This window comes from Acanthaster planci, linkage group LG03, assembly GCF_054643075.1.
Source record: "Acanthaster planci isolate LZ-2023a linkage group LG03, COTS_SCS, whole genome shotgun sequence".
In the NCBI taxonomy this organism is placed as follows: Eukaryota; Metazoa; Echinodermata; class Asteroidea; order Valvatida; family Acanthasteridae; genus Acanthaster; species Acanthaster planci.
Genome location: NC_141779.1, coordinates 24,158,110 through 24,185,546, shown reverse-complemented (window position 1 = coordinate 24,185,546; position 27,437 = coordinate 24,158,110). Strand labels below are relative to the sequence as shown.

The 27,437-nt window shown below is 40.6% G+C and overlaps 2 protein-coding genes and 1 pseudogene across 14 annotated transcripts in view; 2 read left to right on the top strand and 1 right to left on the bottom strand.

Annotated features, from left to right (window-relative positions):
- The window catches only part of LOC110973105 (uncharacterized), a 200,743-nt gene extending 189,548 nt beyond the window's left edge, over window positions 1–11,195 (top strand). For all 12 annotated transcript variants that reach the window (XM_087134012.1, XM_087134016.1, XM_087134013.1 and 9 more), the window contains 4 exons: window positions 1,253–1,494; window positions 2,463–2,608; window positions 4,653–4,826; window positions 6,059–11,195. In XM_087134012.1, the coding sequence (XP_086990138.1) occupies window positions 1,253–1,494; window positions 2,463–2,608; window positions 4,653–4,826; window positions 6,059–6,223 (727 nt within the window). In that variant the 3' untranslated portion in view covers window positions 6,224–11,195. The remainder of the gene's footprint in view (window positions 1–1,252; window positions 1,495–2,462; window positions 2,609–4,652; window positions 4,827–6,058) is intronic.
- A 683-nt stretch (window positions 11,196–11,878) lies between these two features.
- Window positions 11,879–16,413, top strand: LOC110989386 (C-type lectin domain family 19 member A-like). The gene is made up of 3 exons (XM_022253748.2): window positions 11,879–12,205; window positions 12,596–12,709; window positions 13,257–16,413. The coding sequence occupies exons 1-3, from the start codon at window positions 12,033–12,035 to the stop codon at window positions 13,444–13,446; spliced, it is 477 nt and encodes a 158-aa protein (XP_022109440.2). The 5' UTR covers window positions 11,879–12,032; the 3' UTR covers window positions 13,447–16,413.
- Window positions 16,414–18,196: 1,783 nt separating this feature from the next.
- LOC110991097 (uncharacterized) lies at window positions 18,197–26,908 on the bottom strand (annotated as a pseudogene). The gene is made up of 4 exons (XR_015424635.1): window positions 26,411–26,908; window positions 25,725–26,179; window positions 19,988–20,411; window positions 18,197–18,801 (listed from the first exon to the last, which is right to left on the bottom strand). The product of XR_015424635.1 is annotated as an uncharacterized LOC110991097 (transcript).
- Between the last annotated feature and the right edge of the window lie 529 nt (window positions 26,909–27,437).

Genomic DNA, 27,437 nt, shown 5'->3' with positions numbered 1-27,437 from the left:
GTCCAACATGCTAACTGTATCCCTCTGCTTGTAAAAACCACTGTTCTTTGACAATACATATTTTTTGAAGGGTCGTTGGAAGAAATTCCCAATAAAAGTGTCATGAAAATTCGAACAGATTATTTTGAAATAATCTCTCTTATTTTTTCTCTCTCGAGAATAGCAATTTGTCCTGCATTTTCACATTTTAACACATGGAAGATCTTTCATTTTTAATTTCAATTTTCAGGTAGATTTTTGTTTCATAGAGGTTATATGTTAACAAGTCCTCAGGGCGAGAGCTTTGTATTACTAGGATAGGCTCGAGTTAACCTTTGGTGCATTCATTGTAACTAAATTAAAATAACAAAACCATCCTCTGAGACACCATGGAGATGCCAGTAACGCATAACCTCTATTATCTTCCTATTTCTTGAATGTCTTGATCTTTTCAGGTTTATCATTCAATTATATTCCTCTGTAGTCAGTTTATGTTGTAGAATTTTTGTTACATCACCTTACTGAAACTTGACCATTCATGTTCATGTACTGTGAATGTGAAATGTTTGAGATGTAGTTTAGTGAGAGAACGACATGTTTTTGTTGCATATTTTTTAAACAACGTGAGACTGTGGATGCTCAAAGCCTGTGTAAACAGTGTCCATCACTTCCCCTTTCTGAAGGTTTTCCTACAATCACCATCAAAGGGCAAGAGTTGCTGTTCAAAATGCAGAACTTTACAATGGCATGTTGCAAATGGTTTCACTGTTTCTAGACAAAACAATTCTCGATGCCCGCTTGCTACTTTAAAGAAAGATTATTACTTCAGCACATTGGTAGAAGGGCAAACTCTGTCCTTTATAAACTGCTTCTATCTTGGTGACAATTCAACATTGAGACTTCCAATATGGATTGAGTCCACTTGTGAATTCATTTCTTTTGAGTATTTTTCCATTAGGAGCTTCCGCCGGATTTTTGGTTTATGGAGGCCATCATAAGCAAGATGGCACAATGATTATACCTATACTTACATTTAATGCTACGATATCGTGCAGTCATTCTTGCCCGCTTTCTGTTCAAAGATTTTCAAAAAGCTTTTGACAGCCACGTTTGTTACAAATATCTCCGGGTTTCAGAGAAGTTTCAATACAAATTTTCCTTCTATTCTGTACAATACACATTCTAATCAAATGTTAGTCCCTTCTTCAACCCCCCCCCCCCCGAAAACAAGAATTTGGTCTGTAAACATTTGGTCACTTTATCTGTGTAACAGGGAGTTAGCAAGTGAAGGCAAGTCGGGCCAGACGTCACCCCGTCCCATCAAGTCAGATCTTCCTCCTGCGATGCCCATTCTCCGTCTTCAACCCCCTGCCTCCTCCTCTGAGGGCTTGGGTGTGACCTTATTGTCCACCAGGTCACTGGAACAGGAGGGTGAAGGTCAGGGTGGTCAGCGAATGTCCAGTCCACCGAGTCCGGTGATCAAGGGGACGGCTGACGGTGAGAGAATGGAAATAGGTAGGTAATGATTTGAAGAAGTGCTTCTAATGAAACTGATCCGTTCATGGAGGATATGTATCCGCAGTCTGATAATTCATATTCATAGTGACGATCGACAGGTGTAACCCCCAAGCATTTTCTTTGTCTCCAGTGGCAGACATTTACATGTCTCATTTCCCATTGGTGGACACACCACACAGTGACCTTGAAGTCTGTGGAGATGGTCAGTTTGTTGAACTTGGTCACTGTGACTGATCTATTGCTCTCTGATCATGCCCTATCAGAGTGTTGCAAACTGTAATGAAGCAGTGACATAGACTGGCTCTCTGTAGTCAGTATTTGTTGGATTTGGCTTCATATTGAAAGTTGGAAGATTTTGTAGTGCAGTTTAAATTTTTTTTTTCAAAAATCATATCGTCTAAGAAACATCACTTCATCCCTTCATTGTGCTAGACTTATAACTTTATGTACACTTGTTATGTGAGTGTTTTGTTGCCATTCTTTGGCTTATGTTTCCAAGGATTTCTTTCTTATTCTGTACCCATGAGCAATGAGCCTGATTCAGTTTGATGCTGGGATTAAATTTTCAGCAGTATTTTGACATTGAGGATTTATTTTGTCATTTTCAAAGTTTTAAATTGTGTTGTTATTTTTTCTCACAGTTTACCAACATTGCATTGCAATGTCTACAAGTAAGACCAGCCAGAAGTTTGAAATTCCACTTATTGAAGTTTCTTGTCATTTCAGATGTCATTTCTTCAAGCAAAATGTTGTTTTTTTTAAATGAATTTTCTTTGCATTGTCACCGTAGAAGATTTGAAGAGCTTTAAAAGTGGCTTTTAACGTCATTAGTTTAGGAGTACTCCAATAGTGTTTCCCCCAAAGGTTTACAGAAAACTTTTCAAAAGTGTTCCTAGTTGTTTACTTGCATGCAAGCCAAGTATCACAGCGCTATTCAAGAAATGTTCCTGATGACTATTCCTCAGACCAAGAGACAACCTATACCACCAAGAGTTCAATCCCTGTAGCGCCGAGCACGGACATCTTTGACTCTATGCCCATGAGCGAGACTGGGGGAAAGAAGAAGACAAAGAAGACTGCTAAGTATCAGATCTCGGCGCCTCTGCAGAGTGTGAGTAGAACAGTCCCCTTGGGTGTCGAGATTAGATGCTTAAAGATGGGCTGTAGTGCACCCGCTTTGGTCACACCCAAAGTGTGGCCTAGTAAACTCCGCCCTGACCTTCTTTTTTTATTCCAAAGGCTTTCATGTAACACCTAAAGCTGGTTATTTCCCTTTTCACACGACGACAAAAAAAATTGCTAGGTTTGAGAAATTTTCTCATGCTTGAGAAATCTTACGGAAGTGCCATCGTGTGAAAGGTCGCCAATGCATGAGAGTGACAGGCATTCCTGGTGAATCCTTGAGATATTTTGGAGGAGGTCCGGGCCTACGACAAAATCTTCCGCTAGCGGAAATCTTCCGCTAGCGGAAGATTTCTCAAGCAACCCATGCGAAAGGGTCGTGTGAATGGACGCACTGTTTATTGTACAACGTCCCCTGCGATAACCTACACAGTGCGCATGCGTAGTGACCTGCAACCCCACACTGCATGCGCGCGCCCTTTAACTCCGATACCTTTCTCTGTAGCGTCGTTTCAGGTATGTCCTGAAGCAGTGATGAAGTTGGTGCTTAGTGTCTTTAAACAAGGCTCTTAATACACAGTTTGTGCATGTTCATGCTCACCCTGCATGGCACTGGTTGGTTTTGGTGTCAAATTTTACACGGTTGTTGAGTGCACGCATTTACCTCACACATAAAGCTTTGCACAGGAAAAAAGTTGGTCTCACCTGATTTTGGCTGGTTTCAAGTTGCTATTAAGGGGTCATCCATTTTTGCCATCCTTGCTATACAAGAATAGGTCGATGAACAAGGGACCATTTCCCATTAAAGCGTCCTTAGGCTCTACATGCTTTCCCTGACCCTTAATCAATCTGAATGAATGGCATTCAGTCCAGGTATCCAAAGTCAAATTGAACTTCAGTAATTCTAGCTCTAGTGATCCTGCAATAAATCAGATTTTCAAATCAAGTATTCTCCTGTGGATGGATGGATTTATATGGATTTTTTCCCCCATGAGACAACTGGATGAAATGGAAATGCAATAATTCAATGCAGATTGTGGGGGGGGGCAGGTAGAAGCCTAAGTATATTCAGAGCCTAGTCCTGTTTGGGAAATGCAAACAAGTTGGGCTTAAAACAACTTAAGGGAAATACTAATTATCATTAAATTGAAATATTTTTCGATAAGTACATTAAATAAAGTTGAATAAAGTAGAACAACTAAGGAAAAACGTAAGTAAAAACTAAAATGGAAGCTGGACTTGTCCATACCGTTTGTAAAGATGCCGGCAGAGTAGACAGATAACAGACCAGTAATCAAAGGAAATTTTTGATATCAGATTTTGTTTTGTTGCCTGCGCCATCATGCCTCATATGTGCTCAGTGTAGCGCTGTAGCTGTTGGCAAGAGTCTTTGTAGTTAGATGAATGCTTTTGCTTGAATAGCAAAAGAGAGTTGATATTTACTCAATACCCAATCACAGATTGACATGTGGTAAGCTTGTTTATACATGGCCTGATACCAGAGAGTTGATTTGGTGAATGTGTGCTACCTTCTTGAGGTAAGCTGGTTGATCATGGTAAAGAAAAAAGGGCATATAAACAGAAACGTAGCGTTTGGAAATTCAGTCATTGAGCAACTATGCTTGATAGTTTGCCTGTTTCACCAAATTGGTCTTACACAGACTAGTTATAAAAAAACAGGTGTGCTTTACAGGTAACTGTCCTTGTCCAGACCTAACTGTTCAAGCATGAATTGACCAGGTTGGTTGATTGGTGGATTGTTAACTGGTTCCCACAAGGTAGCCAGTCACAGTAAGCTTTCTTTGTTTTTACCTGCAGTGACATAATTTGGGGGAGTGTGGAACCACTTAAACACCGATAACTTCACTCATATTTTGACATTTTTCCATGGTTTGACCTAGTACAGTTCATGGAATAGTAGCTCTGAGTAACAATTGTTGCAAATTTGCTTGCTCATGGACACAAGATCCAGTATAATCTGAAGATCCTGTCGTACAATGGAAGGTTTCATTTTACCCTTCTTTGTTTCATAGATGGAGCCCGGTAGGAAACCTCATCAAATCGAGGATCGTCCAATCACAGAGTGGAACACAACGCATGTGTCCCAGTGGCTGATGGGTAACAGCCTCGATGAATACATTACTGAGTTCACAGCCAACAACATAACTGGGCCAGTTTTGCTTACTCTAGATGCTGCCAAACTCAAGGTTTATTTTCCTTTTTTTTCTGTTTCCTTTATTTTGATATCATTAAGGCCATTCTGTACCATATACTTATTTACATTAGATATCTAGGTCTGTTTTCATTGTCCCTTTAACCGCTTCATGCCGGGGCATTTTTCAATGTTGATGATGCTGGGCCGGCATGACTATCATTTTTTCCGTTTTCAAAATCCTTCAAAAATTCATCATTTCATTTAACGGTCGTTTATAGCCGCACCGAATAATCTTTAGGCACTACTCTAAGTTGACAGGTGACCTTCATTGATGCCCGAGTATTTCAGCCAGGCCAGCAGCCTTGTAAACAGAGCCCAGATTGTGCAGTGTTGTATAAATGTCTTTTGTTCATGAACCTGGCTTAGTGCACTGCTGACCTCTTTTCAATAGGGGCCAGATTAGCGTGCAGCGGTGCTGTGTGGCTCATCGCTGCGGTGGTGGAGCGCTTTTGTCCCCGGTGGTAATCCGCTCGCTTTCAATGCCCCAAACCCTGGTATACGGTTTCAAAACAAGGCCGGATTATCACCACTTTTGAGAGTGAAAATGTCGGTAATGCCCAGCAGCCTGGTCTTTTGTTCGGAGTACGGTCTTTTGTTACAGGGCCCTGTTTCCTTTGTCCGAGTTCGGAGACCCCGGCCACCCATATAAACCATACGTCTCCGATCCCGGAGTCCCCAGCAGGAAGTGGTTAAACAATTCCTATCAATAGTCCCTCGTCTGTTGATAAGTGAGTCTGGAATTATTTGTCCATGCATTCAGCTTTGGAAACTGCATAGACAGAAGGTCCATTCCAGTTTTAACAGAAGTTCTATTCCACACCAGCAAAAAATATCTGAAATTGACTTACAGAGGCAGAGAGACTTACTCTGTGTGTAATTCATGTGTTTTCATGTGATTCAGGTTTTTTAAGACTTTATTGAGGCCTGCATAAAACAAGTAATGTTTGACACGAAACAAAAATTAACTTCATTCAATGACAGATGGAATGGAATATTCAACCATTATTCTTGCCAATACACTACAAGTATTCATAATTTGTAGAATATGGCTTCAAAGTTGATAGTCCATTCTAAACTGTAAATCTAAGAAAATCGGACCACTCTTATTGGGTTTAGTGTGGAGTGTTGCACGTAGCCTTTGCCCATACACGATGAGCTCAGCGATTGCAGGTTTTCTTTTTAAGAGCTATTACCTTCATGTACGATTGCTTTATTTTTCTCCAGACATTGGGAGTGACAAGCAGTTCTGACCGTAGCCTCTTCAAGAAGAAGATCAAAGATATGAAGGCACAGGTGGAGAAGGAGAAGAAAGCCATTGCTAAGGAACACAAAATCCGAGAGAAGAAAGAGAAAAAGGCTGCCAAGAAGCTCTTTTCTACTGCCCAGTAGAGGAGTGGTCACAAGTCCAGATTCTTCTCAAGGATATCACACTTGAATCGGTACAGTAACCTGACCGAGGAAGTTGCCATTATGAGAACAATCTGAGTCATGTGGGACATGAGGATATGACCTCAGAATATTGTCACATGGGATGAGGTGACCTGTAGTCTGACCTCCAGATTGAACTGTGACCTCGAGTATAACAGCCTCATGACAGCATTGTCATGGGTGATGTGGAAGTCTGATCCCTGGATGGTGACCTTGGCACTGCAACCTTAGGCGATGTGTCCAGTAGTATGCTCTCTGGATTGACCTGTGACCTAAGGAGGGTGACCCATATTCTGACTTTGTGATGTATGACCTTAGGTCCAGACACACAATTGAATTGTAACCTGAAAGAAAATGAGCTAGGACAGACTTCATGAGATGTACGTAACAGGAAGCGTCAACTTAGCTGCGATTCGTGTGTAGCCATTGTTAACACTTGACCTCGAGAGTGACCTTTGTACTGTAGTCTGCATTCTGAGGTCAGATAGCAGGAGAGAGTCTTAAGGTGTGTGACCTGAGAGTAGTGAACTCAGTAGAAACGACCTTGGGCCATTACCACAGCAGCTTTGACCTTGAATACCTGTACGAGAGAATGACCTCTCCTGATGTCTTTATTGTGTTCTTCTGGACACCAACATTGTGTGCACATTGGGCTGTTAACCTAGAAAAACACCTTTTGCAGTTCCACAGAACTACAAGGATATTGCCTTCAAGAAAATGACCATGGGGAACCTCCTTCAGATAATGAGTTACAGAAAGGGCCAACCTTTAATGTTGATATGTGAGGACTGAGAAACAGCCGTTAAAAGCGATTTTCCAAATGTGACTCAACAACACTGTCATCTTCCAAATCAAAGTGAAGAAACCAACTGTGTTCTTAGTGTGCATGTCTTTGCAAATGTTCTTGAAGTCCTCTTTCCCTGCATTCCGGTTTCATGTCACTGAGAAATCGTTCCTTACCTGCCTAAACGCTGTCTATCGTTGCAGCTGCATCCTTTCTTCAGCGTAGCAGCTTTCTATTAATTTGCAGCTTACAGATAATTTTGAGTTGAAGTCAGTGTTATTTGTCAAGCGCTTTTGCAAATTTTCATTCTCAAGATAAACTGCACAATAAGTCAAAGCATGCACAGAAGTGTAGATATTGTAGCCAGTGATCAATGCGAAGAAAAAAATTGTAGCTTAGAGAAAGTTGTTTATTGACTCAGATTTGTGTACAATTATTTCGAAGCCTAGTAATATATATATCTTCTGGTTTATTTTTGATAGTTGCTTTGTGTGAGTCCAGCAGAAACAGACAAATTATTCAGTGTTTTGTATAGCATGATTTCGTGATTTTTTGTTTTTATTACTGAGTGATTTTGTCAATCACAGATTCCTTGTCACAGTTTTCTTACCAAATACAGTGAACTGAAATCAATTATGGGATGTATTAGCTCAGAAATTAATGACTTAACAATAGTTGTTGACAATTTTGTCAGGTTGTGTGACCACCAGCATGCTCAGAATGGTGCAATTTATCAATACATCACAGCAAATTGGAATTTTACTTTTGCTAAGCCAATTAGATTTGAACAATAAGTGAAGATTCCAGGGAGCCCAAGTTTCAAGCAACAGAAGAGAGGCTTCAGTTATTATTTCAATTCTTTAAGTTTATTATTTCTTTTTTAATTTCTGAATGGCCCTTTCAGTACAGATGCAATATTCCAAACACCGTCGACACACTCGTTGGCCATCACTTCAACTTTATACTGGATGACATTCCTCCCACACACACCTTTTTAAAAAAATTAGTAAACAGCACAGGAAAAGGAAGGAAAGAAATGGAGAACAGAATAAAATAGGGGAAGGCGAATTCCATTCCGTTGAAAATGGCTAGAAGTTTCCCCACCACTGTCGATGGTTTGTCAGTCTGAGAGCCCGCTCTCTCTCAAAAAAGCTGTATGCCCTCTCCGAAGAATAACCTTTGGGCATAAACTTTGATATCTGACTGATGTATGAATACTCCCCTTTGGGAGGAATGTTACCTGATTATTGGTTTAGAAAGAACACCCAAAAAAGAGCTGTGATTGCCATACAAAAATTAGTTATTTCATGAAGAAAGAGAGAATTAAGCAGTCAGAATCTGATTTTCAAATATCAACTCTTGCCTGGTTTGACGAGATCGCGCTGAGATATGGAATTCTCTCGGTCTCTACTGTTAATTACTGGTAGGGTGCAGGCCGCCTACTTTGTCTTACAAATACACCATATTTGCCATACTAAAAAGCATTACATTTATGGTAGATGCACACATACGTGTTCACTAATTTACAGTATATATTATGTTTTTATATTATGTACCTTTTGATACTCTGCTGCCTGTAGCAAATTTGGCAGATTTTTTTTATATGATTTGATAGTTTTTGTGTTCAGAGTTTGTAGATTTTTGTTAGACATTTCATGTTTTGCATAATCAACAGTGTGAAGAGTCTCAATGTACTTCGCAGTACTAAGTAGGAGGAAAACATTTATTGTGGCTGTCTTTCGGAGATCTGCTGAATTTAATGGTATGATATAAATAGCTTTGGTGGGGAACAATTTGCTGGAGAAATTGAAGAATAATATATTATTTGATATTATTTGGATTTAAGTTTTTACTTTTAGATTTTAAAATTTTCAGCATTAATGTTCAAAGATTGGGTGCAGTCACATACCATTAGCCACGCTGCCGATTCATACTTTTAGGTATAAGGGGCTTAATCTATTAACAGCCTAGCTCAATCTTTTATCTGCACTCTCGTTATTTTTCCATATCATGCCTCTCCACTTTTTAATAATAGTAATATTAATATGTCTTAGCGTCTTGGATACCAGAAGTGGCTGTATGCAGAGCGTGAGGGCGCTTTACTTTCCTGCAAAGTGGTACTTAGCATTCGGTTGTTTCCTGCGTGCCTAAGAAAGATGTGGTTACCAACCACAAGCAGGCGTAAGGCAGCAGAGCAGTACACAGCATTTTCTCCGTTGCAATTTCGCTCGACCCTGTCGTCCTTCAGAGGAGGGCAATCGGATGACCTCATTTTTGTCGAGCACTCCCTTTTTTTTTTCCTTCTTCTTTTTTTGATGGTGTTCGTTTGAACAATATAGCACGGGTCAACATCACGTGCATGTGACACGTGCGTGGAGTAGGGACAGCAGGGAGCCCCCAATTTCCTTCACCAAATTTTATCAAAGGCATTTGGTCTTTCAAGTGCGCTGTAAACTGTTGGGACAAGCTAATATTGCCGTTTGATATTTCGCTTTTACTTCATATCGTATATTTATTGGATCTGTCTGTGCTTAACTGGCGTTTCAACTACCACGAATAGTCAAGTAGAATTCTGCATGACGTAATGTACTGATCACCTTTGAGGATGTAAACCTTGTTCCATTGTCTTGTTAGCTTGCAGTTGTCCTATTTTAGCGAAGTGTGTGTTAAGTACCCGTCCAGTGTGCTTGGTATCAGCCGTTTTTACTCAAACCTTTGAAGGTTTGCCTTAAGGTTTTGATTGTATTGATCACCCCTTTCTGTGTGTGTGTTTTGTTTTGTTGGGTTATTGGTTTTTTTCTTTCTTAATTTTCCCCGACTCTGCCGTCTTTCGATAAAAGAATGATTTACTTCATGCAATAAAACTTTCTTTTTATTCCCGGCTTCTTTTAGTCTGATTCCGGAAGGTATGCATGTACTTCTGGATGACCATGACTTCATGCCATGGCTCCGGTTTGCCCAACGTAATCGACAATGTTAGACTGTAGTAGTTATTTACTTTGATTTTATTTGTGTATCTCTACAACGGAAAGAGTATCCCGTAAGTTTTGAGAAACAAAAATGTGAATGGTGACGAGATGTTAAAATCACCCGTTACGATGCTGAAAAAGGAGCACAGCTTACGATACTCGTAAGCTCAATTTTGGTGCTGAATCACTATTGATATACTCGTGTCTCGTGATTGGTTACTCGGTTGAAATACTTAACGAATCACACAGTCTTCTGATTTCAGTCTTGCTCGGGATAGGTTAGACGATTTAGTGAATGAGCGACTTATGTGCATGCATCCATTTGCCCATGCGCTTAAGCTCGTAACAGAATCCGAAGTGAAAAACCTTGTAAAATACGGTATATTTAGAGGTGTATATTTCTAGTAGTAAGCTACATAAGGGAGTTAATCACCGTGTACAGTGTATACGCGTTTAAGAAATGCATGTATATAGTGAGTACATGTATTTCAACATCGTGGTACTAAATTCCTATTATCTTAATTCGTACAAAGTTATGCCCTGTGAATCTGAAACCCAACCCAATTTTTCTATCAGTTTTATAAGCTTGTAATATAATTCTTTGGAATCGTGGTTTTTTTCGTAATTGGTGATTTCAAAACCAGTAGCAGTGTACAAAGACTGTACTTAATGAGCACTTAACACTTGTGTTGTATTATTTAATCACGTGGGCTTAAATTATATTTAGGTCTGAAATCAGTGAATGTCGGCGAATTCGGATCGCTTGTCTTCTCCAAGACGTGGATATTTTCTTTCTGTCCAACTAATCTTTCATTAAAAGTTCTCTTGTATTGGGCACTGTGTATTCCAAGAAAAAGTTGGTGTAGAAAATAATGAACAAAAAATAATATAAGACGAGACAACAAGCAAGTCATTAGTGTGTATGTATATCGTTTCTATAAGATTAACTGTGTTAGTTTTTGAAATTTTAAGAAAATCGTTTCCTCTCACGGGGTTGGAATGTGGGTATTTCCAATATTGGTTTCGTGTTATGAACTGTCGAGTACACGGGGATGGTTGGTATCTGTGGTGTGTATCTTGTTTTTAATGGTGTAGGGTTTTCTTCATAAGTGAAATTCAGTGAAGGGTGGATATTAATGGCCAATAATAAATACATGACCACCATCGTCTAGATATAGAATATCTGTGTAGACTGTCTGTTTTTTGCTTTGCTCTTTTGACACAGTGATGATTTTTCAATCTCTTCTTCCTCTTCCTACAAATGAAACAACGGTTGGTGTCAATTACACGTTTTGATAACCTCCTGTGCATTGGTGGGGAGAAAACCATTCAAGTTTCTCGGGAGTATATTGATCAAAATGTGCTTGGAATCGAAAACAATATCAAAAATTGCAAATATAAAATCGGGCGGTATTCTTGCAAAGATACACATGTACTCTCGACTGCCTGTGAAATATCAGTGACATGATTTTTATCCTCGTACATTATTAACTTTCAATGGCACTCGTACCATTGCCATGGAGCTGTTAATCATGATTGGTGGATACTGTTGTGCCACTTGTCCCTGGGTACGTTTCTCATCTCAGGGAGTTCTGATGCTGGGTCAACAGAAATGCTTCCACTTTGTGAAATACTCGAACAAAAAACATCCTTCAAGGGTTTTTGATGACGTTCTACAACACAGTTTGAAGTGGCAACTAGGCTTGGAATAAATGTGACATATTATGCCGACAAACAATTTTTGTTTTGTATTCTTGATTTATAAAGCGATGAAATTATCAACCTTGGTATGACCTGGAAATTTCAAATGAATCATTAACTCATGCTTGTAACTGTCTCTTTTCTTACTTGTCAATTTGTAATATGACATTCGAGCAAGGCTGCGCTAACTTTCGATGACACTGCATCTGCAAAGTCTCCATTCTGTGGTGTATTGAAAACTAAGCGTGACTCTACCGTCTGATAGCAAAGCTATATTATATGCAGGATTAGTATACTGCAGCTGAAGGAGACGAGGATGAAGGGTCAGCTATTTGTTTGCTGTTTGCTGGTGGTAGCGTTGTTCTCTCGGCCTGGAGAAGCACTCTGCCTCTGTCCAACCTGCCCCAACGGATGGCGGCTCATGGACGGGTACTGCTACCGATTTTTCCCTCAAGACAAACAATGGTCCAAAGCAGATGAATTCTGCAAGTAAGTTGGGTCATGGTATAATAGATTTGTCTTGATGTTTTTGTTGGTCAGATAATACCCTAGCCTACTCGCCCGCTTCCTGCAAAGCCTGGATTCTTAAATCAAGCCCCAATTTTACTTGAATGCTTAATTGATCTAGCTAAAAAGTGCTCACAATCATGAAGAATGTCGAAAAGCTTTGTTAATATTTCGAGAAGGGTAAGCCTCGAAACTTATGGGGTGACCGCAAAGCATTTAAAATCAGGCAGAATTCTTACCTTTCATACTGTTTGCCCGGCAACAGAATGAACATGTCTTTTAGGCCTATGTGTGTTTTTCTGGTTTTCGTCCTTTCTGTTTATGAATTTGATTCTAATGCAGAAATTTGCCTTGTTTTTTCTTCTAATCCAGTAAGTTTAACAGAAGCAGGTCATCCTCTTTGGTGTCGATTCATAGCGGAAAGGAAAACAAGTTTGTCGGCAACCTTGCAGGAAAGAGACGGTCTTGGATTGGGCTCCATGACAGGTGAGATAACATAGTGTCATTGATTTGAAAGGTTTAGACCTTAGTGAAAGAAAACGATTAGTGTGTCTTGATGAGATGATTGACTTGAGTCAAATGGAGGGGTTTCTTATACATACTCTCCAGAAACACTAGACACCATTTATCTCATTCAAGTAAGGGAACCTTGGAATCTCGGGTGGACGATATTATGCAGTAAGGTGCCGGAACCACAGGAATGAGACACCACAGACGTTCCTTTATCCATAAAACAGTGTTAACACATTTGACATCACTGTCAGTCTCATGCATCATTGTCGCTGTCCCTACAGTCTCATGCATCATTGTCGCTGTCCTTACAGTCTCATGCATCATTGTCGCTGTCCCTACAGTCTCATGCATCATTGTCGCTGTCCCTACAGTCTCATGCATCATTGTTGCTGTCCCTACAGTCTCATGCATCATTGTCGCTGTCCCTACAGTCTCATGCATCATTGTCGCTGTCCCTACAGTCATTTTTTATCAATGTCATTCACATAAACGTCTCACTCCTTCAAAACAAATCCTATAGGTACAGCGAGGCGAAATTTATGTACACGGATGGGTCGCCGTTTAACTACGATGCATTCCTTCCGGGTGAACCTAACAATGCAAACGGGGAAGACTGTGTGGAGATCAAGTGGAGAAAATGGAACGACCTGAAGTGCAACTTGCCTCGGCCATTCATCTGCAAAATGTGGCCTTCTTACGAAGAAAAGTGAGACTCAAACACAGTGTACCTTAGCCCCGAAAGCGGGAAATCTCGGTATTATTCAAATTTACACCATACGTTACATACTTTCAAGGGTTATTTGATTGTTCTCCCAGTGGCCACGCGTGGAATGCTCCTTTCTTTACGGTCCCTCTTATCGGATTCACTAGCTGGGAATTATTCATCCTCTGAATTTTCGTGAGGGGAATCGTTGTTCTGATTGTTCGTAACCAGTGTTGCATAGGCTTGCAGGCCAATATACAGAATTGAAGTTGCTAAAGTCCAAGGCAAAGTCACGTTTTCCCATTTGAAGTGCCTGGACCGGTTTTTGTGCGAGTCACGTCCATTATTGTGCATATTGAACTTGCCAGTCGCGGAGGGATTGAGGTCAGGCTCCCGAAAACAACCACATCGGTTAAACTGACGAGCTCACTGGGCCGAATAACTGACCGCAGTGAATGAGCCGTATTCAAGAAAAAAAACACCACCATTTTAAGCGTCCCAGACTGATGACAAGTGCTCTAGACGAGGTTTGACGAGGCTAGTGTTTTATAAGATCTTCGCATATGCGTCTGCCGTAAACGGCTACGGCCGAAGAGTATGTGTCAACACTCTGCTGTAAAGTAGTCCGCACAATAAGCAATGCACTACATGTGCTGTGGGTTATTGCTTTATTTGTAAAGAATCTTTACTAATTTTGTATAGGATATTGGACTACAGTATAGACCTTCACGAAACCATGCACGTACCGGTAGCCTGTATTATTTCAGTGAAGAGTTGAAAAGGTCAACAACTGAGCTTGCATGTGAAGCCGCTCTTTCGAGTGGACGAACGGCCATTATGATGGATCCTTTGTGAGAGTAGTACAGTTCTTGCCATTTCCTAAAATGGGTTTGATTTCTCTAATAGGCTGCAATGACAATTTTGACCCCCCCCAGCAGTGGTGTGTGGGGGCGGGGTTCCTCCCTTGAATGACGTGTTGCCTTTTTAATTCAAAGGGCCGCATTTTAAAAATGGTACTGCCGGCTTTCAAGGGGTGAAGGTTTTTTCACGTTGACAAAATTGGACAATCATTTGCAGAAAAAAGCACCATTTTGGCCCTCCCATGGTCCCAAGACCTGGATATGCACGCGTGCGATTTGCGTATTGAAATTGCGTGTTGAAATATCTGGGAAGCCAAGTCACCCAACACCAAAAAAGTACCGTAAAGGAAATCGAGACGGTATATTGCATATTGCTGCCACATGTAAATGTAAAAAAAGTAGAAAATAAAAGAAAAAAAGGAAAATCGCCCACAATGTTCTTTATGATAAAATTAACCTCTGCAACACAGTAATATCAACAACTGACTTTGTTTTCCCACACCAACTTCATACCGTTTTATTTGTCCACCGACGATTTGTTTAAAATTGCGAGCTATTGGTCATTCAAATCCAACACATAACTTACGATTACGCTACTTTGGTCCCATTTACTATATTATTCATCAAGTCTTAAATTTATATACGATTTTAACACAGGCCTATCCTAAAGGTGTGATTTAGGGTATAAAATATTTTGTAACCATTGCTCAATCAAATGTACCCAATAACTGATACGGTGAAAATACAAAAAAAAAACGAACAAAACAGACCTGAATTTAATGACTTACCATTGATACGTGTAATAATGATAATGTTACTGAGTATAAGCAAAAGGGTAGTTGACATTTTCATAAACTGAGTAATTTATTAATCTCAACTGATTTAAAGACCACTATATCATGAATTTTGGCATAAACTAATTCTACCTTCACCTACACATATTTGATAATCATATCAACCTCGTGAATTTTTTGCATTTTTTTATCCTATTAAAAAAAAGACTCTGATCCGACATCATATAATGAAATTATTTCTTTTGCAATGTGGCACCCTATTCTGTCGTTAATTTTGAATTGATTGTTTTGCTGTTTAAACTATGCCAGTATTTTTGCATTTTGAATCTTACAACAGCGTTACAGTTACATGTGTATACGTTTTTTGGCGTTTTCTGTTTGAAAGTCTGTTTTCTGTTTGATTGTCTGTGAGCTACACCCTGTTTAGATAAAAGTGTTATAGTTTGCCAAGAACCGAATTTCCAAAATATTGTGAATGTATTTTACTGCTATAATTTGTACTTCTTCAACATTCACCCTACGTTACAATACCACAGGTGAAGTTCGATGCTGGTAGGAGGAAAATCAAATGACTGTAACGCTTCGATTATAAAGGAGATACAAAACGATTTCTGTAATCGAAGATAATATTTGTAGTACATGTGTCTGTAAATGCCGACAATCTTCAGACTTCTTGAGGAGTTCCCCCCTCGGCAGGGGTGATCCCCTTCTTAAAGGTGATAGCCAACAGTTCTTGACTGTCCTTGATGTCTGGATACTGACTCAGCTCATAGGTTTACTTGGATTCCGAGAACATAAATCCGGATGCCCTGATTTGCGACGTTTCACTTACATTCCCGATAGAGACCACTGCAAATAATCAGTAATAGCGTTACCATGGTCACCGGATTCGCCTCTGTGGGAATGTGCACACTTGCCGGACTCTTTTGTTTGGTAAAACGACACATTTGTGAGTGAGCTTGACCCGAAAAACAATTTATCTGGGAGATGTCTGGGCAAACAAGACCGTAAACGTGAATTGGTGTGACTGGGAGTATAAAGTGAAAGTCAGCTGTAACTGTCATGAACTAATTCTCCGATTAATATTAAACGATTAAACATTGTAGCAAAGTCATTAATAATACATCAAAAAGTCATGAATAATATCGTCACAACGTCATGAATAATTCATCACCTATAAACTCTATTACTTTCACCAATACAAAAAAATTTGGCATAATATGCGTCACAAAATTAGAAATAGATTTTTCACCGCCACCGTTTACTGTGTCTAAAAGTGAATGAATAAATAAAACATAGTATTAGAATGAGGGACGTCTACATATTTTCCCATAGATTCAATTCATTTTTCCTTGTTTAATGCACCGAAAACCCTATTCATGATATAGAAATGTGCACATCTTGTCCGATAGCATAGTTATTGTCCAGGCTGTAAGAATTATTTCTGTTCAATGATCTCGCAAAATTTATCATGCACGCCACATTTATGTTCAATAGATGGCACCCACTGCTGTTTACAGTAATTCTCTTGAAACAATGTAAAGTTTTAAATGCAGCGACTTCTGTTTTTTTAGTAAAACTATAGAGGAAGGACACAGAAGGAGTTGCAACTCTGGCACCTCAAAGGTCGAGTTCGGGCGGCCTGTTCTTGACACGGGTTTCTAGTTCTCGCGCTCGAACGGCGGGAACACGACTCAAGAACACTGTTCTCGGAACAGGATCACACACCACCTCCTTGTCAGGGTTTTACAGGAACACACGGAAAAACTCGTGAGATTTTGATTTTTGAACAGCTGCAAAAAGTAGAGAGATGGCTTCCAAAGCCGTGTGGACCATGTAGACAATGGGAAGTTTTGCAAAATTAACATTAATTATTTTCCGAAACACAGAAATGAATGTTCCTGTTTATATAGAAAAGAATTCAGCCCATCCAAACCTTAACTCTCGAATAACGTACATGGACGCCGCCATGTTGCATGTTGCTTGTATATGTAATAACCGGTTGTTTGTTCCCGGCGTTCGAGCGGCCGACTCTGACCCACGAACAAATCGAGCTATTCGTGAACATACAGGAACAAGCCGCCCGAACTCGGCCTTTAAAGAGTCAGACAAACAATATAAAACATTCCGAAAATGCCTGATTACTGCCTACATCTTAGCCGGACAAGCAGGGCCGGTAATATCCTAGCAATACTAGTATTTTTTGCTTGCAATTAATTATAAATTATTGCTGTGACAAGGCAATAGAGGGAGAAAAGTCCCTGATATTAGACCTATCTTTGCCATCGTAAATAAACTTTTAAAATTTTGATACACTGTTCAATTATCCATGCAAAGTTTGTAGGTTTATTTTCCTCCTTCCAATACACTAGTGTTCAAAAACTATGTACGAATTTGGCGGAGACTGGCCAACAATATGTTGACTTTTACTGGAAAGCTAAGTTCATAAGTAACAAAATGCGCTATTTCATCACAGGGAGTGATCGTGAAATTTCATAAAATACGCTTTTGTACAAATGCAATAATAAAAATGATTCAAACAAAACACAAAATCTCGTAAACAACCAGACTATTCATTCCCACAAAAGTTCCAGAAGAGAGAGCTCTTTAGGGGCAATGACTGCACATATAGATTTAGGGCACACAGCGTAATGCAAGCAACTGCGCAAGCATTAAATTTAATGTTGTCATGAGATCATACCAAGCACCAACAAAGGCATGAAAACTCAGTTTCCTATACCTCAGTGCTCAACGTTTTAAGGATGTATATTACCAGCCACAAAATATGTCATAAAATTTAAAATAGATTGTTCACCGCCACCGTTTACTGTGTGTAAAAGTGAATTAGTCAATGAAATATAATATTAATCTGAGACGTCTACATATTTACCCACAAATTTAATTCATTTTCCCTTGTTTAATGCATCGAAAACCCTATACATGATATAAAAATGTGCATATCTTGTCCGATAGCATAGTTATTGTCCAGACTATAAGAATTATTTCTGTGCAATGATCCCGCAAAATTTATCATGCACGCCATATTTATGTTCCATAGACGGCACCCACTGCTGTTAACAGTAATTCTCTTGAAACAATGTAAACTTCTGTTTTTAATCAAACTTAATTCTTCGCACGCAAAACGTCAGGTAAAAAAAGTGACCGCTGTAGTGTGAATGAAATCACACTTTTGCATATATACTTGTGCGTTCCAGAAATATATTTGATTACTGGATATTGTAGTGTAGATGATAGCAATCTTAGGCCTCCTGGAGGAGTTCATCCCACATAGCAGGGATGATCCCCTTCCTGAAGGTGATATCCAACAATTCTTGAGTATCTTTGATGTTTGGATACTGGTGCAGCGCCCACTTCAGGTAGACCAAGAACTCGCTCCAGTCTACCTGTCCGTCCGCATCCATATCAATAGCCTGCAGAGCTTGTCTAGTATCGGAGCACCGATAGCAGGCGAAGTATGGTGCCATGAAGCCGTTGTAGAAAGAGTCGTAATGCAGCATCTCGTCTCCTTGCACCTCATCCTTCAGGTCCCAGGTGTCCCAGATCTTTCGGACTTCGGCGAGCATCATCTCTGAATGGGTGTCGTTCATCTCCATTTTCTCTATCATGTCTCGCATCTTCTCAGTAAGTTTGCCTCCAGCACGATCAAAGAGGAGAGCCACTCCGACCAGACTCATGTACTCCTCCTTCCTAGAGGGAGTGGTGCAAGTTTGAATACAGCACAGTCAGCGTCATAACATACTCTTTGGTCATGACAGGTCTCCGGCCAAATACATGGAGAGACCAGTTTGCTAGGGTAAGTGCTTAGCCTGGTACATGCATTTCAACACTTGTAATGTAACTTGTATTAGGAACCTTGAATGACTCATGGCTGTAACAGTATTTCGGGATTGACTGATTCTTACTAACGACCCTGTATTATATTATGTGAGCTTCTTGTCAATTTCCTTCTGTGTGTTTTCACAGTATGGTCATTTAAGATTATGCTCCCCGAATCCACTTCAACGATTTAACACTCTGAAATGCGATGGAGCCTGACTATATTGCTGCAATTACAGGAATCACTTGGAATTTTTCACTTTAAAAATATAGATAATATACCTTTAGGAGTTACATGTGGGTGGGAATCTATAATTTGCCCCTACTACATTATTATTATTTTTTAAAATTATTTTACAGGTTCACCTCACTTTTGATTCGATGGCTAACTTTAGAATAAGGCCTGCTGCTGCATAAGTAATAGCACGAAGGAATGTGAAATTCTGAAATCCTGCAAATTATGTTTGAGGTTGGGGACTCCTCAAAGCGCGAGCGGAGTCTTGATGGACTGGGCGAGTTTGCTCGTCCCCCAGTGCCCAAACAGGGCGCGCGGCGCTGAGAAAGGCTGATGGCTTTGCACTGTGATTGCACCGTGACTTCACATTGTGCACGACCTGTGACCACGAGGTTGCCGGGATCACTTCTTTTTAGCGAAGCGTTATTTCAGTGTTTGGTTCGCCAATGGCAATGCTTTGGCACGAGCAAAGTGTCGGCTATGATAAAACATGACCTTGGTATAATCACAGTGTGGTAGTTTATCTTCACACTAAGTATCACTGATCACGTGTCTTTTGGCGATACATTTCAAATCATTTGTTATCTTGTGTCTTCTGTTATGTCGTGTACACGAATTACTAAACCAGGTCTACCCAGTTTGTTCTCATGTCCTTGAAACATAATAAGTCACTTTCCTCCTCTTTGACATTGCTGGTTCTAACTAGACCTCCCTTGACCATTTCATTGTGGACATTTTGCCTTTCCATTGTCAGGCAATTGTGAATATATAACAGATTCGGATTTTTTAAATCCCTTAACAAAAAGATACTTCCTGCCTTACCTGTTGTTCCGAAGGTCTTCAAGCATGACTTCTTTCATCTTGTGAGCCTGCTCAAGAGTGAACTGTGGATCGTCTCCAAAAAGCTCAACCATCCTCAAGCGGATCATCTCATCAGAGGCTGAAGAGCTAATCCCCTTGGGAGCTTCTTCCCCGACAAGTCAAAGTCCTCCTTCGCCAATCCCAAGACGAAATCCAGGGCTCTCCCACCGTACACAGGCTGCTTGAGGTGAGGCTCCCGACCCGTAGTGATTTTGGTCACGTTAGTGGCAGCCTTCCTCAGATACGAGCAGTTGTATTTCTTGAGAATCTTCTTGTTGCCGAGGCGGATGAGGTTCATCATGGTAACGCATGTGGATGCGTTGCCCATGGCAGCACCGTCGATGCAGATGCTGCCCCAGGTTCCATCAGCGCCATACATCAAGCTCTACAATGTAAAAACAAACGCAAAGTCTAAAGCTGAAATATCATATAAGGCTACTCATTCTTTATTTATCTTTGAAGTTTATTAAGTTTACATGGGCATCGCTAGGTTTTCATTCCCTTTCATATATTTTTTCTTTTTCCCTTTTTCCTTTTTATCTCCATCTTGTACCCCCCCCCGCCCTTCCGTGACTGGTCGTGCCATTTAGCGTTAACTAGCGTCAACAATGCTTCAACACCTGAATATACCCTTTTAAGATTTGAAAACTGGTTTTGTTACATTGAAGAGACTTCAATCTAACATCTGTAACTGTGTAAGAAAAATGGTGAATTTGCTTCCACATTCTTGCAGGAAATGAGAACGAACACGGAACACGAAAATGTGATGCATTTAATATGATTTTTGGAAGCCTAATTAATATGAGTCTTGCATAATAACACAACTTTTTAGGTAAATATGCTTGAATAACTTATTGGCGCTTCGATGCGCTCGCTGACGCTCGTTGACCAGCGGCGTATCCAGCTTGTGGTGTCGGGGAGTTCAAAAGCGCGAAGGCGGCTTCGGGTTCATTCAACATGATTTGGCGGAGAAGAAACATCAAACGCTTACTCGCCGTCTTGAAACATTGCCTTATAATTTCATGGTGTTGGTCCGGGTTTTTGCTAATATCTGATAAATAAATGAACGATAAATTTTCTTACCAATAAAGTATTCCTTGTTTAAAAAAAACCGTCCCCCTGGTTAGAGTTCACCTACCTCAACAAGCCGATTCATGAGTTGGTTCCAATCGGCTGAATTGGCTTACAATCATATGACCTTTTGGTTGGTTCTGGATTTTACCTCCGATTTGTTCAAAATGGAGATTTTTCTCATTGATTTTTGAATAGGGTTGTATTTTCATTTAGTATTTAGTAGCACGTGCATTATTATCTCGTGTTTCGATAGCTGCGCAGGACTTATAACACTTTGTGAATTTTTTTTTTACTTTTGTACCAACGGCCAACTATATTTAAGCAGCCACTTGTAGGACAAACATGACTGTGACGTCAAAAGAGCAGACCCTGTAGTTTGTCATTTGTTTCACGATGTCTTTATTTGAGCCATAAGGGTATCTTGGTTTTTCTCTATCGTTATAGTATAGTCGGCTAAAAAGCATCCAGAGGACACATCACACCAACTGTACATGTATGAGGTTTACGCCTCGCGTGGGGAGTTTGACGCAAATTTAAAACAACCCATTAATGAGAATATTGCCCGACTGCCTCCTTGAATGCTGACACAGATGTTGCATTGACTAGAGATTGTGGCACTTTCCTTGGTTGGTAGGTGTGTGATTTCAGTATAGTATCAATGTTGCTTATGTAGGGATTTGAAACACCATGTCAAATAATTGGTTATGTTTTGTCCATTGTTTACGTCGTCTACCTCTATTACCATAGTATGTCTTCTGAAGATGGAGATGTATTCCAAGAGAGCTGATTGTGCTCCAAACGTATTCAATGCCCTCAGTGCCGTTAGTTAATGCTCAGAACTACACGTATAATGGTTTTTAATCAATTTGTGGCATTTCCCGGCTCAACTGTCAGTATCGTCTGGTTAAGATTGGGACAGGCGTTTGGATTGATGTCACAAGATACCAATACATCAATCAGGAAAGTTGCAGATGTCTCTCCAATAGTAAGCAGTGTGGTTTTCAAGATATCTTAGCCGGGACAATTTGTGACACAGATTTACCTGTGAGGATTTCTGTACTGAGCCTTTACGTAGTCCAGATAATTACACTGTAAAATAATACTGTTAATTGAGCAGTATTGTGCTGTAGTTTTTGCAATAATAATCTACCGTAAACAAACATGTTTGTGACACGTATTTTCTGTGCTTTTATGAATGCATTACAGTAAAGTACTGTGAAAATGTACAGGAAAATATTTACAGTGTATAATGAAACAGTTAACAAAAAAACCACCACTGTCCAGGCACTCACTTGCATGGTACTTATTGTCAAGCGCACGATGGGTTTAGATGCACTCAAAGCAATGATCTATGCACACTTGACTGCGCGGAGCTTCTATACGTATTGAAAAGTTCTGTAACAATACTTTTGATACGGAATATGTGGCAAGGGGGCCCCCACGCTATTGTGTCTTATGTTGGGTTTACAGTATCTTTGGAATTCCTTTCAGATTTCCAGGGGGTGCAGTAGGAATGATGCGTGACATTAGGGGGCCCCTTTGTCACATATCGTACTTGGTACAGCTTGGTATGGGCATGGAGCTGCATGTATTATACACAAGATAACAAGATAGAGTTTCCTCCAACGCCAGAATTTTAGCATTCAACGTTTAGCAGCATGGATCCACATAACATCTACATAATAGAAGCTTGCCATAAGTGTAGAGTGGATATCAATTACAAAGTCAAATGTCACTTATCGGCAAGACATAGGGGAAGAAATGCAACAGGACTTTTGAGGAGCTGCTACCATTGGCATATGAAGCAAGGTATGAGACGGAGAGAACCCCCCCCCGCTTTGTGTTGGTCAGTGTTTAACTGGAATCTGAAGAATTCTTTTCAGACATCTGGGGCATGTTTTAGGTAACAATAGTCTAGAGTGTGTATAGCGATTGGACACGTTGAGAGGCACCCCTCGGTCTCATTTCTTCCATTGGGGCGCACTCAAACTCAAAAGTAGGGTAAACAGGACGTTTTGTGGCAATTCAGTGTCTTCCTTTTTCCAACAGAAGGTTGCAAATGTTTTGAAAACTCAAAACAAACAAATTTAAAGGTCTCATAAAAAACAGTGGCATTTCCCTGCTTCGACAAAATGTTCTCATCATGTCGGGCGTCATCTGCTTTAGCGTGCGGCTGAAGTAATCAGTGCAAATGTGTGTCATTAGAACTAACGTGTGTTCAAAACTTCAAAGGCGTGGAAGCCCACTTTCTACAAAACATTGGAGACAGGCGCATAGTTCGTGGCCTTGAAATATTTCTATGCCAAGTGCTCGTCCTAACTCTATACAATTGTGTTTGAGCAAATAGCGGAATACTTAACTGGCTTTCATCGTGGCTTGTACAAACACGTTTGTGCCTCGAGCTACACAATCAGCTTTTTAAAGTCGTTACTTTTTTTCTAAGTGACGGGGCTAGATAGAGCATGAAGATAGGGAGTATGTATGGTGTTAGAGTCTGAAACACATTACTTCAAGAACGCGTAGATATCTCAAAGTGTTTGACATAAAATACTCTTGAAAGTTTGACAGCACGACTACTGGTTGGTTCCTGGCAGATTCGCAACGGAACCCTCGACACCGTTGAGTCCGTTTCCTCTCTCAGAAAATGTACGACACAGATTCAAGCTGTTTAGTTACAAGGTTGAATTGACCACAATAGAACATGGAAGCACGCTTTGTGTACATGAACTGGGACAGATCCAGGGTTTTTGCGGGGGCGGTCGGTAAATTTTGTTTGTACAAGGGAAGGAAGGTTAGTACATGGAGTTGTTGCTGTTGAAGAAACGATTCAATCTCTTTGTTCTGTCAACTGTGCACATATTACCCCGACATGTTTTGTGCTTTGGGGTTTTTAGTTCATTCCAACCTTTACATTAGACGTAGGCCCCTAAATTGGTAGTGAGCTAGGGAAGGGAGTGACGGTGTCGGTCACTTCACCCCGTTGCCACTTTGCCCCTGACCACTTCGCCCCATCCCCACCTCGCCCCATTTCAACCTCGCCCCATTGATTATCATGCATTCTTTTTTCAGCTTTAAGAGAGGCACATGCAACAAATAAAAACGGTTGGAGTACTCAGCCAAGTCGGAGGTTCCGATTCAAACACGGCAAATGTTAGGCCTAGGTCTGGACCGCAGGTCGCATATATTAATATTATCGTATCATCTCTTCACCAGAATTAAATAATTACCAGAGACAAAGCGGAGATCGTGTGGTTTTTGGTACCTTTTTTTTTTTAGATATCCGGTGCTGTCTTCGAGAGATATGTCACACAAAAATAATTCGAACACAAAAATACCCCGAAAGAAAGCATTAAATAGAAGAGAAGGGGAGACTTGGGGATTTTTGTTTCATTCATTAATCCAACCTTATTTCGGCAAGGGTGAATTGTACAACTTATCAAAATGCGCAGCTTCACGTAATACGGGTCCATTTGTTTTTTATATGCCTCTCATATCCATTAGCGGACCACAATTCAAGGTGGATGTGAAAGGCAGCTGAAAACACTCCAATCAATATATAACCGCTTCACTGACTTCCATTTACTCTAAAGTTGGCTTCGAAGGATGCCGACTTAGAAACGTCCCGTCTATGAGCCGCTGAACTATTCATTACAAATCTATTCAGCGCTGGCTTGAGATTATGACGTCAAAAACGTGTCAGAAACAGCCTAAAAATGGGGGACACATCTTTCATATTCTTCCCATAAATAATGTGAAGTGATAAAAATGTGAAGTGGATGACAGTGACAACCAGAATGATGTAAATATTGTACGGAATTTTGTAGGCGATTTAGAATAAAGAGGATATCGTAAGTGACTACGTCATACACGCGCCCGGACGCGCCACGATTTGCAGGCTCCCGTCGAACGATCGCTGAAGTTGCACGCTAACGTCCAGTTCCATGTTTCCGTGTAAACGGCGATCAATGCAGGTAACTCTATGGCCGTTTTCCCAATACTCAACTTCGTCTCCGTCTCAGGCTTCGTCCCCGAAACCAATCCCTGATTTCGGGACTGAAGCGTTTAAATCAAATTGGATTACGTAAGTTTTTGCTCTCTTGAATCTTATTTGATGTTTTGTAGCACTATTAGACTAATTAGTGCGCTTAAAGCTTCAAAGTCAGGGAGTAAAAAACAGTTGAAGCCTGAGACGCAGCTGAAATTGAGTATTGGAAAACGGCCTATGTGCAGTGCATGTAAAGTGGGCGTGGTAAAACTGAAGTGACGTCACACTTACAAACCCGTAATAATAACAACACGCTCGAACACGGAAGGGACAAAGTGGAGATGGGGCGAAGTTGCGGCGGAGAGAAGTGGGGATGGGGGCGATGTGGATAGGGTGAAGTGACTGTAAAGTCTGTGAACACAAACCCTTTGAGTTCTACATTTTTTTACAAAAGCACAATAGAAAATCAACGTTCTAAGGCCTTAAGAAACTTAAATATGAGCGAAACAAAAGAAAGGGGAAAAATAAAAGACTCATAGGCCTATGAATGTCTACATAACAATAACAATCTTGCCCTTTGGCCTTCTATGTATGCTCAGTAACTAACAACTTTTCATAAAGACAAAACACTGAGCTTACATCGAGCTGTGAGGTGTCTGCATAGCCATACTTCTCGTGGATGTGTACCAGCAATTTCCCATCCCAGTTGTGAGCGTCCATGATCTTACGGATGTACTTGGCCCAGCTACCGCACTCCTCAGGCATACAGGTGCCTTTGGCCTCCTCGAACAGCAAACCAAAGGGACGGACATCCTCGGGCATCTCGGCCAAGAACTTGACCATCTGGAAGACTGTGTGCATGATATCGGTCAGATCTCGCAAGTTGACGAGGACTTTGGCGTCTCGATTCAGGTTGTCGTACACCCACAAGATCCATTTTTTGACCATCGCGCACAGGTCCTCCATGCTGAAGCGGCTGAAGTCGTACACCCCATCGCCGAAGTCCACCTCTAAGATCGCGTTCCAAAGCCCCGTCTCCTTCATCTTGCACAATCCTAGGACGGTCTCTGTGTCTGGAATCCTATCTTTTGTGCCTTTGCATAAAGAATAAAAATAAGTAAACCATAGTGACATGTTTCCATTTTAATATTTTGTGCCCAAACCCCGAAAGCCTTTGCTTATGAACGTTTTTTGCTTGTCTCCGCTGCCTTGCTTTGATCATAATGACTGAGATGGATCTTGATTTACATTAGGATTGTGTTATACGTAAAGAGGTGTCTTTGAGTTAGGATAGGTTTGTTGGTTAGATTGGAATGAGTTAAAACCCAAACAGTGCGATTGGCTGGATTTGAACTTCACAATATCACACCTACCTGCAGTTACTTCAGAGAAAGCTACAGCCCTCTAGGGTTCTCGCCTTGTTGCACCAGCTTCTTCACGAAGATGTCATCCACGCGTGTCATGTGCGAGAACGCGGCAACGATGATGTCGCTGAATCCACACCGTTTGACTTCATCGAACACCCGCCACTTGTCCTCCAGAGTATGCCCCCGTAACTGCCCCACGGTGCTCTCACGGATCGAGTTATCCAGGACGAACAAGTCCATGTCACGCAAACGGTTGCACTTTTGGATTTCTTTGTCAACATAAGCGGTGTAATCTACCGCGAGTTTGTCCATGCTCTGAACATGCTTTGTGTAAAAATCAGTCATAAATTTTTCCACGCTCTCCATTTTGTTCTTGAGAAACTGGAGGTAAACAATAACTGTGTTAAAAGTGGGCCATTTCATGTGCTTTCAGATGAATCGGCTATGATGACGCCAACGGGCGTTCTCCACATAGCGTACTTACGAACAGTGTTCTGAGATTACTTTTTACGAACGCCAAGTGCAAAAGCAATACAGCTGGGCAACGATTCGAGATGGCAGTAGCCTTATTAGAAAACTGAATAACAATTTGGTATTTATGGATTGCATATATGATGTTGGTATTTATGGATGGATTCATCCATCATTTACACTGTAAAAAAATTGTGTACCCGAACAGTTGTTTTTCTGTTGAAAATGTCAATAAACAACAGGAGATATTACTGTTTTCGGAGTATTCTGTAAATAAACCGTTCCACTCTGTTCACTTGCCACACATTTTTTCTATTCTCCTTTGTTCGGTTACAGACAGATTAGATTAAACTTCTGTCCTGGAACAAGAAACGTCATGTTATTAGCAAGCTGTCTGTCCCTTTTCTGTTCATACAAAGTAACATCACTGTTTCCTGAGAGATATTCCTCCCTTGTTGCACAAGAATTCATGCAGGCTGCATACAGCCAATGAGAACCGAGGACAAAGATAAGT